The sequence below is a fragment of the Schistocerca nitens genome, chromosome 11 (genome assembly GCF_023898315.1).
Source record: "Schistocerca nitens isolate TAMUIC-IGC-003100 chromosome 11, iqSchNite1.1, whole genome shotgun sequence".
Taxonomy (NCBI): domain Eukaryota; kingdom Metazoa; phylum Arthropoda; class Insecta; order Orthoptera; family Acrididae; genus Schistocerca; species Schistocerca nitens.
The window spans coordinates 188414654-188430996 of record NC_064624.1 but is presented as its reverse complement, the minus strand read 5'-3'; the positions used below and the strand labels follow the sequence as shown (position 1 = coordinate 188430996).

General features: G+C 41.3%; 1 protein-coding gene across 5 annotated transcripts in view; it reads left to right on the top strand.

Moving 5' to 3' along the window:
• LOC126212830 (treacle protein-like) overlaps positions 1 to 16343 on the top strand; it is a 225546-nt gene that overhangs the window by 62420 nt on the left and 146783 nt on the right. For all 5 annotated transcript variants that reach the window (XM_049940246.1, XM_049940244.1, XM_049940245.1 and 2 more), the window contains exon 2: positions 13040 to 13452. In XM_049940246.1, the coding sequence (XP_049796203.1) occupies positions 13059 to 13452 (394 nt within the window). In that variant the 5' untranslated portion in view covers positions 13040 to 13058. The remainder of the gene's footprint in view (positions 1 to 13039; positions 13453 to 16343) is intronic.

Sequence of the window (16343 nt, the reverse complement as noted above, 5' to 3'; positions counted from 1 at the left end):
ATACGCCACATTTGTTGCACAGTGGTTCTAGTGTGGTGCGACACGTGTAAATTACTTTCTGAAGCCCCCACTGAAGACCTTTGCCGTATATTACACTCACCCTGTTCTGAAGTTAGGCACTGCCGTCTTATTCCTGTTCCGTTTATGGATGGCTTGCAGGAGAAAATGTTCCTGGTACCAATCTGTATATGCCTAAACATGTGTGTTTCTATTCTTGCCGCTATTAAGTGAGATGGGCAGCGGAGGAAGATGTATGTATATCTTGAGTTGTATTTGAACATGTTGTTGTTGTTATTGTTATCATTAGTCCAATGCCTCATTTAATGCAGCTCTTCATGCTGCTCTATCCTGTGCAATCCTCTTCATCTCTGCATAACTACTAAAGCCTACATCCACTAGAAACTGCATACTGTATTCATTTATTGGTCTCCCCGTCTACAATATCTACACCCCCCCCTCCCATATCTCTCTCTCTCTCTCTCTCTCTCTCTCTCTCTCTCTCTCTCTCTCTCTGTCTCGATGCCTCTGTGTTGGTCTGTGGGGAAGCACAGTGCCGACTGGTGGGGGAACCGTGACACCTCTGGCTGCGAACTGGGCAGATGCTGTGGGGGGGGGGGGGGGGGGTGAAAGATTGTATAGGATTGGTACACATCTGAGATCAATCAGACTCCTGGAATGCCTGAAGATGGCAACAAGTCATTTTGCCAAAATATTGCGCCTTTGAACAACAGCACCTGGCTGAATACCCGAGAAATATTCAATATTTCCTCCTATTGCTGGTCTGAATTTTATATCCTCTCTACTTTGGCCATCTTCATTTATTTCACTTTCCAAATAACAAAACTCTTTGACTACTACTGTCTTTTTTGCTAATCTAATTCCCTCAGTATCACACGGTTTGATTCAATTAAATTCCATTATTCTGGTTTTACTTTTGTTGTTGTTCATCGTATAAGGGGCATTCAAAAAGAAATCAGCCAGAGGCATAATTACATAAACTAGTACTTGTATGTTGGAAGTATTGACCCTGGCTGTTGAGACACTTGTCCCACTGTGACAAGACAGTGAATGGCTGTCTCATAAAATTCCCAGGGCTGCGATGTTAACCAGTTCCGCAAGTACAGCTGGACGTCGTCGTCCGAGGTGAATCGTTTGCCCCTCAGAGCTGACGTTCTTCTATGACCGAGATGTCCCTCTTCTGATTCACTTCCAGCAGCATGGGACAACAGTGAATGGCCAGCGTTACTCGCAAATCTTGACCACCGTTTGCCAAATGATAAAATCAAAACAAACCAGGCAATCTCACCCGTGGGGTCGTTCTGCTCTACGACAATGTAAAAAAGTCTCATATGGCCTACAGTCAAGGCACTCCTGCAGGTATTCAAATGGGATGTTCTCTGCCACTCTCCATACAGCCCGGACCTCTCTGTGATTTTTCCATTTTTGGTCTCCTTAAAAAGGCTCTGAGGGGGCAAACGATTCACCTTGGAATGACGTCCAGCTGTACGTGCGGAACTGGTTAACATCGCAGCCCCGGAAATTTTATGAGACAGCCATTCACCGCCTTGTGTCACAGTGGGACAAGTGTCTCAACAGCCGGGGCCAATACTTCTAACATACAGGTAATGGTTTCTGTAACTATGCCTCCAACTAGTTTCTTTTTGAATGCCCCTTATATAATCTTTTTTCAAGACACTGTCTGTTCCACTGAACTAGTCTTCTGAGTCCAGCACATTCTCTGACAGAATTACCATGTCACCAACAAATCTTATGTTGAAACTTCCTGGCAGATTAAAACTGTGTGCCGGACCGACACTCGAACTCGGGACCTTTGCCCACAAAAGGCAAAGGTCCCGAGTTCGAGTCTCGGTCCGGCACACAGTTTTAATATGCCAGGAAGTTTCATATCAGCGCACACTCCGCTGCAGAGTGAAAATCTCATTCTGAAATCTTATGTTTTTTGGAATTAAGTAATAAGTAAATTAGCCTGCGAGGATGGTTTCTTAATGTCTTTATAGCATAATCAATATCAGGACTACCAGCCTAATCTTCAGATGCAACTATTCCTATAGCAAGACTTTCTAAAAATTACATCATGGCAGTGCAATGCAACATAACATTACCCATGTATTACATGTAACAAGTTGTCGAATATCTACTGGCCATGAGATCAGATATAAATTCTTGTACTTAAGTCAGATTATACACAAAATTACAATTAATCATACTCGTAAACCAAATATTGTGATTCAGTAATCGTACCAACTCTTCATCTCAGAGAGCCAATTAAACTCAACATTTTCATTTATTTGTAGGACTTATTCCAGTCTCTGTGTTCTCCTGCAGTGTTTACTCTGTACAGCTCCCTCTAGTACCATCTAAGTTATTCCCTGAGACGTTAACACATGTCCTGTCATCCTGTCACTACTTCTTGTCAAAGCTTTCCTCACATTCTACTCAACATGTAGTCCATCAGATTTTCAACATCCTTATATAGCTCCACATTTCTAATGCTTCAGTTCTCTTCTTTTCCATTTTCCCAAATTGTCCGTGGTTCGCTGCTGTACCATTAACCCCTTACTGCATGATTTTTTTTATTTTTCTGAAAAAAATGTTACATGCTATGTTCGATGTTCTGATTTCATAAAAAATGCTTTAAAAATTCTAAATCTTATGTCGGGGCGGTTATTTTAGAATTAAGGGTTTGTGCCATATATGGGACAGCATGCAGTAACGACTAATACCATGTGATACCAGTTTTGGGATTGATGATGCACAATGTGGAAAATACACAGTAAGATACGTACATGAACTAGCAGAACTGTATTTATGTAAAACAATTACACTTTCTATTCATTACAATACACACATTTTGAGAAAATAACACACATTCTGTTTCCATTTTTCTCTATTCATTATGAAACTTGATGAAGCAATTTCTCTCCTTATTCAAGCACAATGTTGTACTGCACTTCATACACGCTGTATAGGATTTTCCCTTGCATTCTCTATACTTGCAACGACCACGGTTTTCCAGCCAGATAGGCATGTGATGTATCCCATCCAGTCGCACCTGACGCTGTGGAAGATCTGCTGTAGGGCCTCTCTTCTTCTTGCAGTCAAGCTGTTTTTGTATTTCATTGCTTGGCCTACCACGTTTCTTGGATAAGGATTTCCCAATTTTACAGAGGGCCTCTGCAACTGCGACCTTGAAAGCAACAAGGGGCATGTAGTCCGTATTTCTTCTTCTCCATAACAGCCAGCTGTTCACACATGCCAAGTCAACTAGGTGAAAGAATATCTTCAAGTACCATTTCTTTGATCTGATTTGAATTCTATAATATCCTAGCATAGAATCTAATAGATCGACACCTCCCATGTAGTCATTGTAGATCATCACAGAGTGTGGACAAGGTACCATTTTATATTCTTTTTCCTCCCTGAAAAGCCTCTTGATCTCGCCTTTTGGTTTGCATCCAACGTAAGTTGACAAAGTGTTGACTACTTATTATCAAACCAGGAGGCTACTGACAGTTGCACACCGTCTACTGTTGCTATCTTTTCCTCCATGCTGCCTTGACCATTCATCTTCATTGCTGCCTCCTTAGGTAAAATGCAACCACATACTCGATTGGCCCGGACTGCATGTTGTGCCATATCCGTCACAGACCTATTTTTCAGTATTATATGTATTCTAATGAACAAATATATAAACTTACCTCTTTATAACTGTCCACAGATGTCCTTATTCCTCTGCAAATAATATAAACACTGAAATCAATCGTTTACTGTACCTGATTGCAACTGTTTGTGTGACCAAACTTGGATGTAAACAGCTAGCAACACAAAGCAAAGATTCATAACACGTAATTCCTTACTCTCCCAACAGATGGCATACACTACTTGCACAGCTGCTCTTGACTGTGTGCCATATCTGTCCCAACATGCAGTTTGGAAATATATTCTCAGATATGAGATTGACAAAGAGAAAAGTGGTATGTGCCATATCTGGCACATTATGCGGTAAGGGGTTAAACGTACTCCAGACCTGTGATATCCTTTTGCTTTGAATTTTAATCCACTCATAAACCTTTCTTTTATTTCCGTCATTGCTTCCTTGATGTATAGATCAAGGAGTAGGGTTGAAAGACTGCATTCCTGTCTTACACCCTCTTTTGTCCGAATACTTCGTTCTAGGTCTTCCGCGCATACTGTTCCGTCTTGGTTCTTGCACAAATTGTGTATTACCCATCTTTCTCTATTGCTTATACCTATTTTTCTGAAGAATTTCAAACATCTTGTAGCATATTATATTATCAATCACTTTTTCTAGGCTGAAAAAATCCTACGATTGTGTCTTTGATTTTTCTTAAGCCTTGCTTCCATTATCGACCATGTCAGAAATGCATCTATGGTACTTTTTACCTTTCCTAAAGTCATACTGATCGTCATCTAACAGAACCTCAGTTTACTTTTCCATTCATTTGTGTGTAATTCTTGTCAGCATTTTCGATGCATGAGCTTGTGCACTTGCATCCCCCCCCCCCCTTTTACCCTGAAATCTGGAGTACAGAAGTTTTATTTATATATTGAATGGACCACCATGAATTCTCTGGGATACAATGAGTTTTCAGTGTCACCTATAAAATTTAATTCTTATGGCGTGACATGTCTCAAAACTGAACATCTCATTTATATAAAGAAAATGACAGTGTTAAAGAGTCTAGTTCCCCCCGGAAAAAATTCTGTGGACACCCATGGTGCAAATGATATTTTTCTGAAAGTCTGATGGTATGTATTCTAGTCTTGCAGATTTTGCATCCCAACTTCAACAGTCATTTGGTTGCCACTTCCCTTGTACCCCCCCCCCCCCCCCCCTCCTCAGTGATTTTTGAAATTCTGAATTTGATACATAAGTTTTTGTTTATGGTCAGTTGGCAGTCTTTTCACCAGACAACAATTGTCTGCAAATTTCAAAGCGTTTTGTGACAAGTTTCCAGTGATGACGACTACCTTAAAGTATAGCACACTGAATCTACACCCACACTCTGCAAACTGCTGTGAAATGTTCCATAAAGTTTCAGGCATGCAGCCACATAAATTCAGCTTATGCAGTGATTCGGTCCTCTGGTTTAAAAGGACGGAGCAAGTTCTGGAGCATCAGTCACATTGGCTCACTATGAAGATGGCTGGACAGTATCCAGCTGAAATATTAGAAGAATAATCTGAATTTATGCTGCTGCATGCCCGAAATTTTATGGAACAGTCTTTGCACCGTGAAAACATGAAGATGTACGTGCTGTGAAATGCATTACGGAGGGAATTTCTCATTGCACCAGTTGTTAGAATTTCTTCCCATTTCTTTCATGTATGGAACAGGGAAAGAATGATTGCTTAAACTCTTCTGTGCGTGCTGTAATTAATGTAATCTTAGCCCCACGATCCCTATTACTGCAATTTGTAGGGGTGTGTACTATATTCCTAGAATCGTAATTTAAAGCTGGCTCATAAAACTTTGTAAGTTAGCTTTCTTGGGATAGTTTATGTCCGACTTGAAGTATCTGCCAGTTCAGTTTTTTCAGCATCTGTGTAGTTCTCTCCCAGTGCTCCAATGAGCCTGTGACCAATCAAGCTGCCCTTCTGTGTGTATGTTCAATATTCTTTGTTATGGGTCTATCACATTTCAATAATATTATAGGGCAGGTCACACGAGTGTTTTCTAAGCAGACTTCGTTGTAGACTGGTTTCATTTCCCTAGTGTTCTACCAGTGAACTGATGTGCTACCTGCTTTATCCATGGCTAAGCCAATGTGATCATTCCGTTTTGTATCACTACAAACTGTTACACCCAGATGTTTGTAGAAGTTGGCCGATTCCTATTTTAGTGTTTTATGGACTGCACAGTTTTGCCATTCTGAACGTTTAAAGCAAGTTGCCCATCTTTGCACTACTTTGAAATCATGTCAGATACTACCTTCACTTGTGATTTTTGCGTCTTCTAAGACAAACATACACAGTTCTATTTGCTATGAAGACTTCCTGTTCTGATTTTCAGTAAGCACATAAATTGTTTAATGTATGTTGATTTGGAATCAAATGTGAGGCACTTCAGAAGGGGAAAAAAGGCCTCCAATATCTTTGGACCTCTCATATCTGCTGCCTTCTGGATCTTGTGAAAAGAGAGCACTAACTGGGCATTACATTGTTGGCACTTGCGGACACCTATGTAGATGTTGTTCAGTCTCCAAAAACAAAAGTGTTCTGTAGTTCTTCAATAAATTATGATTTAGAACTGTAGTTCTGTCCATTGTTCCATCTAGCTACTGTTATTTCTCAGGATCCAACAATTTTTGTGTACAAAAACTGAAAAATAACTCGCATTTCAGTCAGCAAGGTGGTAATTCTTTAGAACTTTATGAATAGTATGAACTGTGTTGGGCAAACTTGTTCACCCTAATGAACACACAAAATTAGTGACCAGCCAGCATAAACAATCTCTTTAGTATCTATGCACAAATGTTTTTAACTTTCTGTATAACACTCAATGGTGACTGATAATACTAAATCCTGTTCTCTTTGGTGTTCTTGTTGCTTATTCGTTGTCAATGCTTGACCGCATTTCTTTTTCAGCTGTGGTCCCTGCATTTATTTTCCCATCCCCATTGTGTTCAAAGTCAGAGTCAGGACAGACAAAGAGAATCCTCCTTATTGGCCAGAAGAGCTGACTGTTGTATTTGCTTTTATATTTTTGTGACTTATTTCACCTATACGCACTGCATTTACTATTTCTTTACAGCCCTATTATGATACAGTGGCAGTGATGGTTCAACACGATGTCCAATATTTTCGCTGTAGTAAGTTATGTACATGAGAATTATGTGCAAAATTCAGTTACTTCTTTATTTACTTATACATCCTTTGATAGCTGTGTATCATCATTTGTTCTGGAGTGGGTAGAACCGTCAGTGAATGGCTTCTGTACACAAGTTTATTCAATAGAGCAGGGTGTCCCCATGTAACCTTCATGATTTACAAATGAAAAAATGTGTGACATAGATACCTGCAGTTTGTTTTGTTTTGTGTATAGTAAGTCAAAAAAATTTTTGTACAGAAAAATGATACACTTCTACATGGGCTCTTTTTGTAACCCATAACATGTCTAGACAATGCTGTGTGTCAACCTGTATATACACAAATATTCTGGGGTGACAGACTATTGTATCCACAGCTCTTCTGTGGATATGTCCAATGTAGTGTACAGATGAGACACACACAATGTCATTCACATATCCAAACAGGAGGAAATCCGGAGGGATTACGTTCTGAGATAGCGGTGGCCATCATGTCCTACCCATCACTGTGGAGATATTCGGTCCAGAATGTCACAGACTTGAAAACTCCATTTCAGTGGTTCAACATTCTGCTGGAAGATAGCTTTTGGCTGAAGGGGAAGAAGTAGAGGGACAGACAAGAAATTGCCCAGATATTTTCAAATAATTGCGTTCTGTTACTGATCAGCATACATCATACACTGACTTTTTCACTGCCCCTGAAATGTTCCCAAAAATGTGGGGGTTTGTGAACCTCAGACGCAAATGTCGGGCCGGTTAACCTTCCCACATCAGTTGAAGGTTGCTTCACTCAGTGGTTCACAACCCCAATACCAGACATAGAAATAATATCCATATAAACCAGCATCTCCCTCTAGGGTTCGGAATGGAGTTTTATATTCTGGTACTAAAGTCTATAACAGGTTGCCAGTCAACATATGACAGGAAACTGAAATATCCCCTTATATTTAAACACAAAAACAGAATAATCATTAGCCACTCCTACAGTATACCTGAATGAAAGTTCTGCCTAACTCAATATTTGTATTGGGCAAATTTTGCCATTACACAGACAGCTAATAGTGGCCTATGTAAAATTAAAATGCTTTGTCTGAAGTATTGGTTAAGAACACAGATAAGCGGTATAGGAGCAGTGATCTTTGAATGAGCTGTCTCCTATCATACATACATGTGAAGTACAGTGTGTCCATAAAATAATGTCTGTTATAACAGTCAAATTTAAAACACTTTGAAGTATTAGTTAAGAACACAGATAAGCGGTATAGGAGCAGTGATCTTTGAATGTAGCTGTCTCCTATCATACATACATGTGAAGTACAGTGTGTCCATAAAATAATGTCTGTTATAACAGTCAAATTTAGACTATTTGCAACAAATTGTACATGAGATTGAGCTCTTCTAGTTGTACAGCACACATTCAACCTGAAATGCAATTCTTCCCTAGCATTGGTTAACAAGTCCGGAGTAATGACAGCAATAGCTTCTTCAGTTCTATATCTCAACTCTGGCAAATCATTAAGTAGTGGTGGACCATAGACATTCTTTTGTGAAGCCTCGAAGAGGAAAAGAATCACACGGCGTGTAGTCAGGTGAACGCAGAGCCCAGTAGAAAGGGGCTCTGTGTCGTACTTACCATTACAACCGGTGCAGTGGTCACAGACTTCGATATTCGACCACTGTCATAGAGAGAGATGTCGATGGGGAGGAGCTCCATCTTGGTGCCAAATAAAGTTCTCATGTTCACCTTCTAATAGGGGAGAGAGCCATTGTTGCAACATAGCCTGATAAGCCAGATGATAATCTGTTCTCCAGATATGAACATTGTGGGTGTTCCCCGTCATCTTCCCGCCGCAGCTTGTCACTTAATATACAACATAGTCATCTGGCTTCAAAGTGTATACCAGTGGTAACCAGTATGGATGCATGTGAAAACATTTTCTTAAAACTGTCCACACTGTCATCTCTGGCAACTGAATTTCAAGACTAGCTTTCAGTAAGATGCTCTGACACGATCAACATCCTCTTCAGACACTTTCAGTTGTCCTGTGCTTTTCCGGTTACATGCATTCGGTCATTTGGAATTGACTATACGACTGACAAACGTTTTTACCTGGTGGGGGTCACAATTTAAACTTTAAACAAAATGCACATTGAACTGAAATTACAGTTTGCTCTTAGCAAACTGCAGAACACAAAATGTGTTATGCTTGGCAATCTCCATTTTGTTAGTGTGGTGCTGCAAGTGGGAAAATGAAAATCAGTATTCATAGAAGCACTTATTTATAACTGTTTGAGTTACTCCTTAACTGTGACCTTGAATCAACAGTTTACAATGCTTACAGGTGATACTATTGTCATTTGTAACTGGGATATTCTTTTGTGGACATCCTATATTCTGAAGTATTTCCCATAATTACTAGCCCCTGTCCTTCATTTGCATATCCCTTTCAGTGCTCTGGCTACAGTATACACACATCCTGCTGATGCACCTGTAAGACCCTCCCTCTTCTCTACTTCCTCCCTCCCCCACCCCCACACAGCCACCCAACACTGCACCCAGCAGCTCTATACTGTCCCCAGCTCACCTCTGCACTTTCCCACAGATGGCACTAGCATCTTCCCCCAGCCCTACCCTACTATCTCTCACCATTCCCACCCCATACTGCCTCCTCAACCCCACACACACCCTAGCAGTTTGTTATTCATGTCAGATGCAGTCAAAGTTATATCCTAGTGAAATTTTCCCTGGAAGCTTAAATATTTCGATTATTTTTCTCATTGTGCTTCTCTGTGACTCAATGCCGGTAACAGCTTTCTCTGCCTATTGATGTATAACCTGACTCATTCCACATTCTTGAAAGATTTTTCTTAGTGATGACATTTACGGAGCAAGACGTGAAAGAATGAAAAATACGAATGAATTTTTTTTGGATAGGTTCCACCTTAAGCAAACACAATTCTTTTTTCTTTCTTACACACATTTTGTTGAAGTTACAGCAACAGTTGGTTTTTTATTTGCTTCTGTCAGGTTAATGTCTTTGAAATTAACAAGAAAAAGGTTAGGTTGCAGTGAGTAGCAATCTGGCCTTTTCATAATACTGTTTTTAACAAGAAAAAATTGCTTTTCGCTGTCTGTACACACAGAATGTCAGTTTTCAAGTGAAGTATTTACAAATTGAAACAGAATTTTCTTGTACCTTGTCAACCCATCCTGTAGTGTGTGTAATTTTCTGTACTTCGCAGTATGTCACCTGCAACAGTAGAGAATATGCACACGCGTGCATGTGTGGTCTATGTAAAATTAAAATGCTTTGTCTGAAGTATTGGTTAAGAACACAGATAAGCGGTATAGGAGCAGTGATCTTTGAATGTAGCTGTCTCCTATCATACATACGTGTGAAGTACAGTGTGTCCATAAAATAATGTCTGTTATAACAGTCAAATTTAAAATGCTTTGTCTGAAGTATTAGTTAAGAACACAGACAAGCGGTGTGCATGTGCGTGTTTTTTGGTCACTTGATCGTTCTTGGAGAGCAGAGAACAGAGTTCAGTTGCAGAGTTCTGTACATTTGTTTATTATTTCTTTTCCTTCTACTGTGGTTATTCATATTTAGTAGTTTTCTTCAATTATTAGGTTCTGTGCAAACACACTATCTTTAACACAGAATAAAATAATGTAAACCATAACAGTTTAACATTTCAGGCTAAGTTTTGTATATAAAGTTCTCTGCTGTGGCGGATTGCAAACTGTAATAGGATGACAGTTACACTGCAGAGTGCAGAAACCAACTGTGTGCCAACAAAATATAAAAAGTTTTCTGTTTCAGTTTGTGAATACCTTACTTAAAAACTTAAATTCTGTATGTACAGACAGTAAAAAGCAGTTCTTTCCTGTTAATCTCGTAAGAAGAAGAATAAAAAAAAAAAAAAAAAAAACAAAACAACTGCTGCTGTAACTTAAGTGAAACATGTCTGGGTATAGAAGAAGAAGAAAATTGTTTGCTCTTGATGAAACCTATCCAAAAACAAATTTCTTTGTTAGTAAACACAGACACGAGGGTGAGCTTCAACCTCATGTTGAAAACTACCAAGCTGCCCTGCTATTTCGAGTTCCCCTGTTAACACACTGGGTCAATCAATTCAAAATTCAGAGGTAGGCAAGGGGCATACCATTTCAATTGAGTAAAGCCCTGCTGTGTTGAAAACAACCTTAATTTTTAGGACAGCTTTGCATTACCTTAAGAGTCTTATGATGAACTCTTGTAAAGTGTAGTAGTAAAACATTTATTAAAAGTTTCATTGCAGACACTCCTAAAATGTAGTCATGTAACATTGCATTATGGGACAGCTACTGCACTCTTTCTTGTCTTTTCTTAATGGCCCTCCTCAAAAACTCTCAAATAATGCCTATTGGAAAAATGAAGAAGAAGAAGAAGAAGAAGAAGAAGAAGAGGAAGAACTAAGGGCTGCTTCAATATGTCCAATATTCTTCAGAGAAAAATTAATAATAAGAACTGTACATGATCTTATAAGCATTTTTACTATGCCAATGTAGATTTTGAAGTCAGAGCTTCATCATGAGACCTTCCTGTTGTTATGCAAGGACCTTCATTTTGTCGCCAATATGCCAAGACGTATATCGATGAATTTTCCTGATTTCTTTTGTTCGAAACATTGCGTTGAAGTAACTCCCTCGAGTTCAACGTACACAGTTTGAAAACTGTGTATGTTGAGTGTGTGGGAGTTGCTTCATTTTGAGGTATGAAACAGGAGAAATAACAAAATTCCCATACTGATTTTTAATTGCCTATTAGATTACAATGTGTACAACTTTGCTTCTGCCATTTTTTCCCCAACATTTGAGGCTTTAATGAAACAAATTGGTTACACATGTATCATTCAAAGTATTTTCCGTCACTAGCCACTACTTTCACCCATCTTTCGGGCAGTGTACGAATACCGTGTCGAAAAAATTGTTCATCTTTTGAAGCGATTCACAAATCGATCCAATTTGTGACTTCTTCATGAGATCGGAAGTGTTGGTCAGCCAGGCCGTGTGCCACTGATCTAAACAGGTGATAGTCAGAGGGAGCCATGTCTGGAGAATACGGCGGGCGGGGTAAGACTCGCCATTTTAAAATTTCCAAGTACGTTTTGAACTCTTTTTGCAACACGGGGTCGAGTGTTGTGTTGCAAAATCACTTCATCGTGCCTCTTGCTGTATTGTGACCATTTATCTTTTAATGCTCTGCTCAAACGCATTAATTGTGTTTGATAACAAGCATCTGTGATTTTTTCACTTGGTTTCAACACCTCACAGTACATGTCGCCGAGCTGGTCCCACCAAATGCAGAGCATAATCCTAGAGCCGTGAATATTCGGTTTGACCGGCGATGTGGAAGCATGGCCAGGATATCCCCATGATTTTTTGCATTTAGGTTTATCGTAATGAACCCACATTTCATCTCTGGTCACAATGAGATGCAGAAATCCCTTCCGTTTTTGCCTCTGAAGCAACTGTTCACAAAAACACAAGTGCCGTTCAACGTCTCTTGGTTTCAGCTCACACGGAACCCAAGTTCCTTCTTTCTGAATCGTACCCATAGCGTTGAGACTTTCTGAAATGGCTTGCTATGTCACTCCCACTAATCGTGCCAATCCTCCTCGGGTTTGACACGAGTCTTCTCTCGGCAATGTCTCCCGTTCTGCATCTTCGAAAACTTTCTCTCTTCCACCACTATGCCGTTCTACGACATTAAAGTCACCGTTCTTGAAGCACTGAAACCACTCACGACACGTTCTTTCACTAATAGCATCCTTACCATACGTACTTGAGAGCATTCGATGAGACTCGGCCGCTGCTTTCTTCATATTGAAACAAAACAGTAACACCTCCCGCAAATAACGAGAATTAGGCTCGTAAACTGACATTTTCAATCGAGAACAACTTTATGACTTGGGTACAAACCAACTAATGTTCGAATGAGGTTATGGTGACTGAGGTCTGAGCTCCTGACGTCTGCTATCTGTTTCTTTCAACCGCTGCTTACCATTGGTTACCTATTGGCAAATGGCGGTAGCAAAGTTGTACATCTTGTATTACTTTAAGAGTTTATAGAGTGTAATTGCAAATGTGAATAGTGTGCAGTGGTTTGAAACAGAACTAAGTTGGATCGTTCGTCTTGCAGACAGTAGGACTGCCCCGCCATGTCTTGCCGCCACGTCAACTCCGGCGGCTACCGGTGCTCGCGGGCTTCCCTCCCGGCACACCGCGGCTACTGCCGCCAGCACGCGTCCCTGCTCCACCTCCCGCCGCCGGTACCCGCCCCGTCGCAACCGTCCCGCCGGGGCGGCAGGGGGGGCGGAGCCGGCAGACCGGTGGCGACACCTGCGGCCGTGACTGTGACTGTGCCTGTGCCGCACAGTGCACCTGAGGCGAGGCGACGGAGCTCTTCCGTCGGGCGCACGCCGACCGTCGAACAACTTCTCGCCCGCATAGACCGGCTCCGTGCTTCCTCTCCGAGTGCAGAGTCGGCGTGGTCGGAAGACAGCGACCACGAGACGCCGACACTCGGATCGTCACGGCAGTATGCTGGTAGTGGTAAGTCCGTTGTGGTGGCCTCAGTGTGATGGAACATTTCAGTTGTGTAGTTGTCTTTCACAGACTTGTCATGAATGGGAGTGACCTTTCTGATATAAAATGAGATAATCGCAGGAACATTTCACAATGGCTTCATCGGTTTTGAACAGCCAGTGTTCATCCGCCACCTGTCAGTAGTTAAAAATAGGAAAGAAAGACTCATTCCATAATTTATGATATCTGCCAAGCAGATATCTACATAATGATAGAAAAGAATAAAATGATACCTAAAGGCACATGTTACAAGCGTTTTCTGTTGCACTGTCGGTACTGCTGAAAGCTATCGTAGCTAGAGGTCCAGGTTTCTTAGGTAGAGTGAAATCCTCCGGCTGCCTGTTGATATACATCAATACCTGTGGAAGGAATTTCTGGCAGGCAGATTTTGTAGGTACTCATTAAGGTAATGAGATAATGTATTTAAATCATTGTGTGCCTATTGTAGAGGATGTGGGTGTGCTGTGGTAGAAGATGGTGGGTCAGGATGAGGCAGAAACCATTCAAAGGCAGCGCAATCCATTTTTTACTCCGAGCTCGGGCCGACATTTGGCAGTGTCGTAACTTTAGGCTCGACTCACAGACCCGGAGACAGTGTCATAGTAATCGTCAACAGCTGCTGTGCTTAGTGTGGCCCAGACGTGGTCTAACCTTGCATAATAGATATCCCCTACTGGTAGTGAGCTACATCAGGGCTGATGTGGCAAGCTGGCACGGCCCGCCAAGTACGAGACGGTCGGTTCGTGGAGACTGGTGCTGCTGGTGCCGTAGGGCCTCGGCCCTCCGGGCAGCGACCGGACACCTGACACTTGGTCGCGCCAAGATGACAGTCGAGTAGAGAGGCCCGAGGGCAGAAGCCGGCCCTGTGGCAGGTGTCGACGTGACGGCTCACCGATTGGGTGACTTGCCCAGCCGTACAGTCAGTTTTTATAAGCACAGAATTGGGTTTGTTGTGGTGTTGCCACTGCAAATGTCACTTATGGTTTGTGCCAAAGTGTCCCTGGTTTCAGCTAACTAGCTGGGTGCTGAGTGGCAGGTGGGTGACCGCAGCCAGCAGATGCCATGGCACAATGCAGTTTGAGCATATTGATGCAAGTGGCCCTTTTTATGGTGTCGAGCTCTCTTGCCATTCCACCCACACCATTGTGCCCCATCTGCCTCATTAGAAATGCTGAATCTGAAGTGTTTTAATTTTATTTATTTATTCATTGTAAAAAATGTTTAGCAAACCGCGCGTGCGTGTGTGCGTGCGTGTGCGTGTGCGTGTGCATGTGTGTGTGTGTGTGTGTGTGTGTGTGTGTGTGTTGTTTCCACATCTTTTTGTAAACCACCAAACAGATTTCAACCAGACTTAGTACATATATATCTTACTGTCAGACAAGAATTACTGTGGAGGTAAGAACCACTGTCCTATCTTAGTTCTGGAGATATAGTATCATAAACACTGAGATGCCTGAAAAATGCTGCATCATGTGTGAAGTTTTAATATATTTATTCTTTACTACTGAGACATTCCTGCAGTCTAGTCAACTTGGGGAAATCCGCGACACCTTGACAGTGCTTTTGGTAGCATTTCAACTGTGAAATGCAAATGGCCATAGGTAAAACTAAAGCGGTCTATAGCGATGTTTACAAAATAATGACGTAGAGAGACGAAGCAGCTACACCCAGCGTACAGAAACTGTCCACGGTACTGTTATTTATACTACTTCTTCTGTATTTATACATTTGTATATTATGCATATTTCTTTGTAGGAATGTTCCGTAATTTCAATTGTGTTTTCACAAAAACAGGGAAATGAAACTTTTTTTGGTATTACACTACAAAACACAGTTCGTTTTTTTGTTTTCATTTATAATGAAAATTGGCAAAATGAATACCTGGGCAGTGCCGCATTTTTCAGCCAGTGTAACTAAAAAATCTGCTGAAGTAGCTCTACCAGTTCCTGAGCAAACATTGTGAGGGGAACTGCAATCAGTGGACATTTGAAGTTATGCACCTTGGAAAAGGCCATTGCTCACAGTAGTGCACAAAGATTCATATCTCCAGTTATAACCCATCATGTTGCGAACCCTCCCAAGACTGACTTATGAAGTGACGAGTGTGTGGGTGGGTGCAGGGGCCGGAAACAAGGAACGAGTTGAGAAGTCATCGACGAGTATGAAATCGGGTGACAGATTCAGGACGTACCGGTGAGGAACAAACAGCTGCTCTATCGATAATTTGTATATCTGTTTTATTTTGATGTATCTGAAGATTCAACTGTGAGTTGAAGCACCTAAATAGTTTTACAGAAATGAAAGAAATCGTGAAATAGTAATTCCATAAAGATTTCGGCTGCTGTCATTTTGAGAGGATTAATAAATTGTTCAATATGGTGGTGGCTGTTACAAAGATTTGAGTTTAAACAGATGTCTTCTTGGTCTCGTGGTGCACGCGAACACAGAAAAGCCTCTGCCCCAAAAGCCGAGGTTGAGTCAGGTTAGGAAACCTCTGGTGTAAATAGGAAGTGAGTTCTGTGGCCCAACAGATGATAGCTAACGACTTCACCGTGCAACAAGTTGGCACCAGAACTAATTTTTTCAGCTGTAGGCAGACTAGCGTGAGGTACTGACAATTGACAAAACCAAAGAGCTTCGCAACTCCAGGCCATATGGGAATGTCTTCTGAAAGGTCCACCAGCTGCTGTCTCTTTCGTGACATCCAATCGCCCATAGGTACATTCAGACATGCAGTGGTAAAGCTTAATGGCTCATTACTTTGGGCACAGTCTAGTAACGATACTCAGTTTTGATCGCCGTTTCGGTCATTTGGCGATTGCAAGTGTTTCGTGATGTGAGAGCAGCAGTGCCGACCA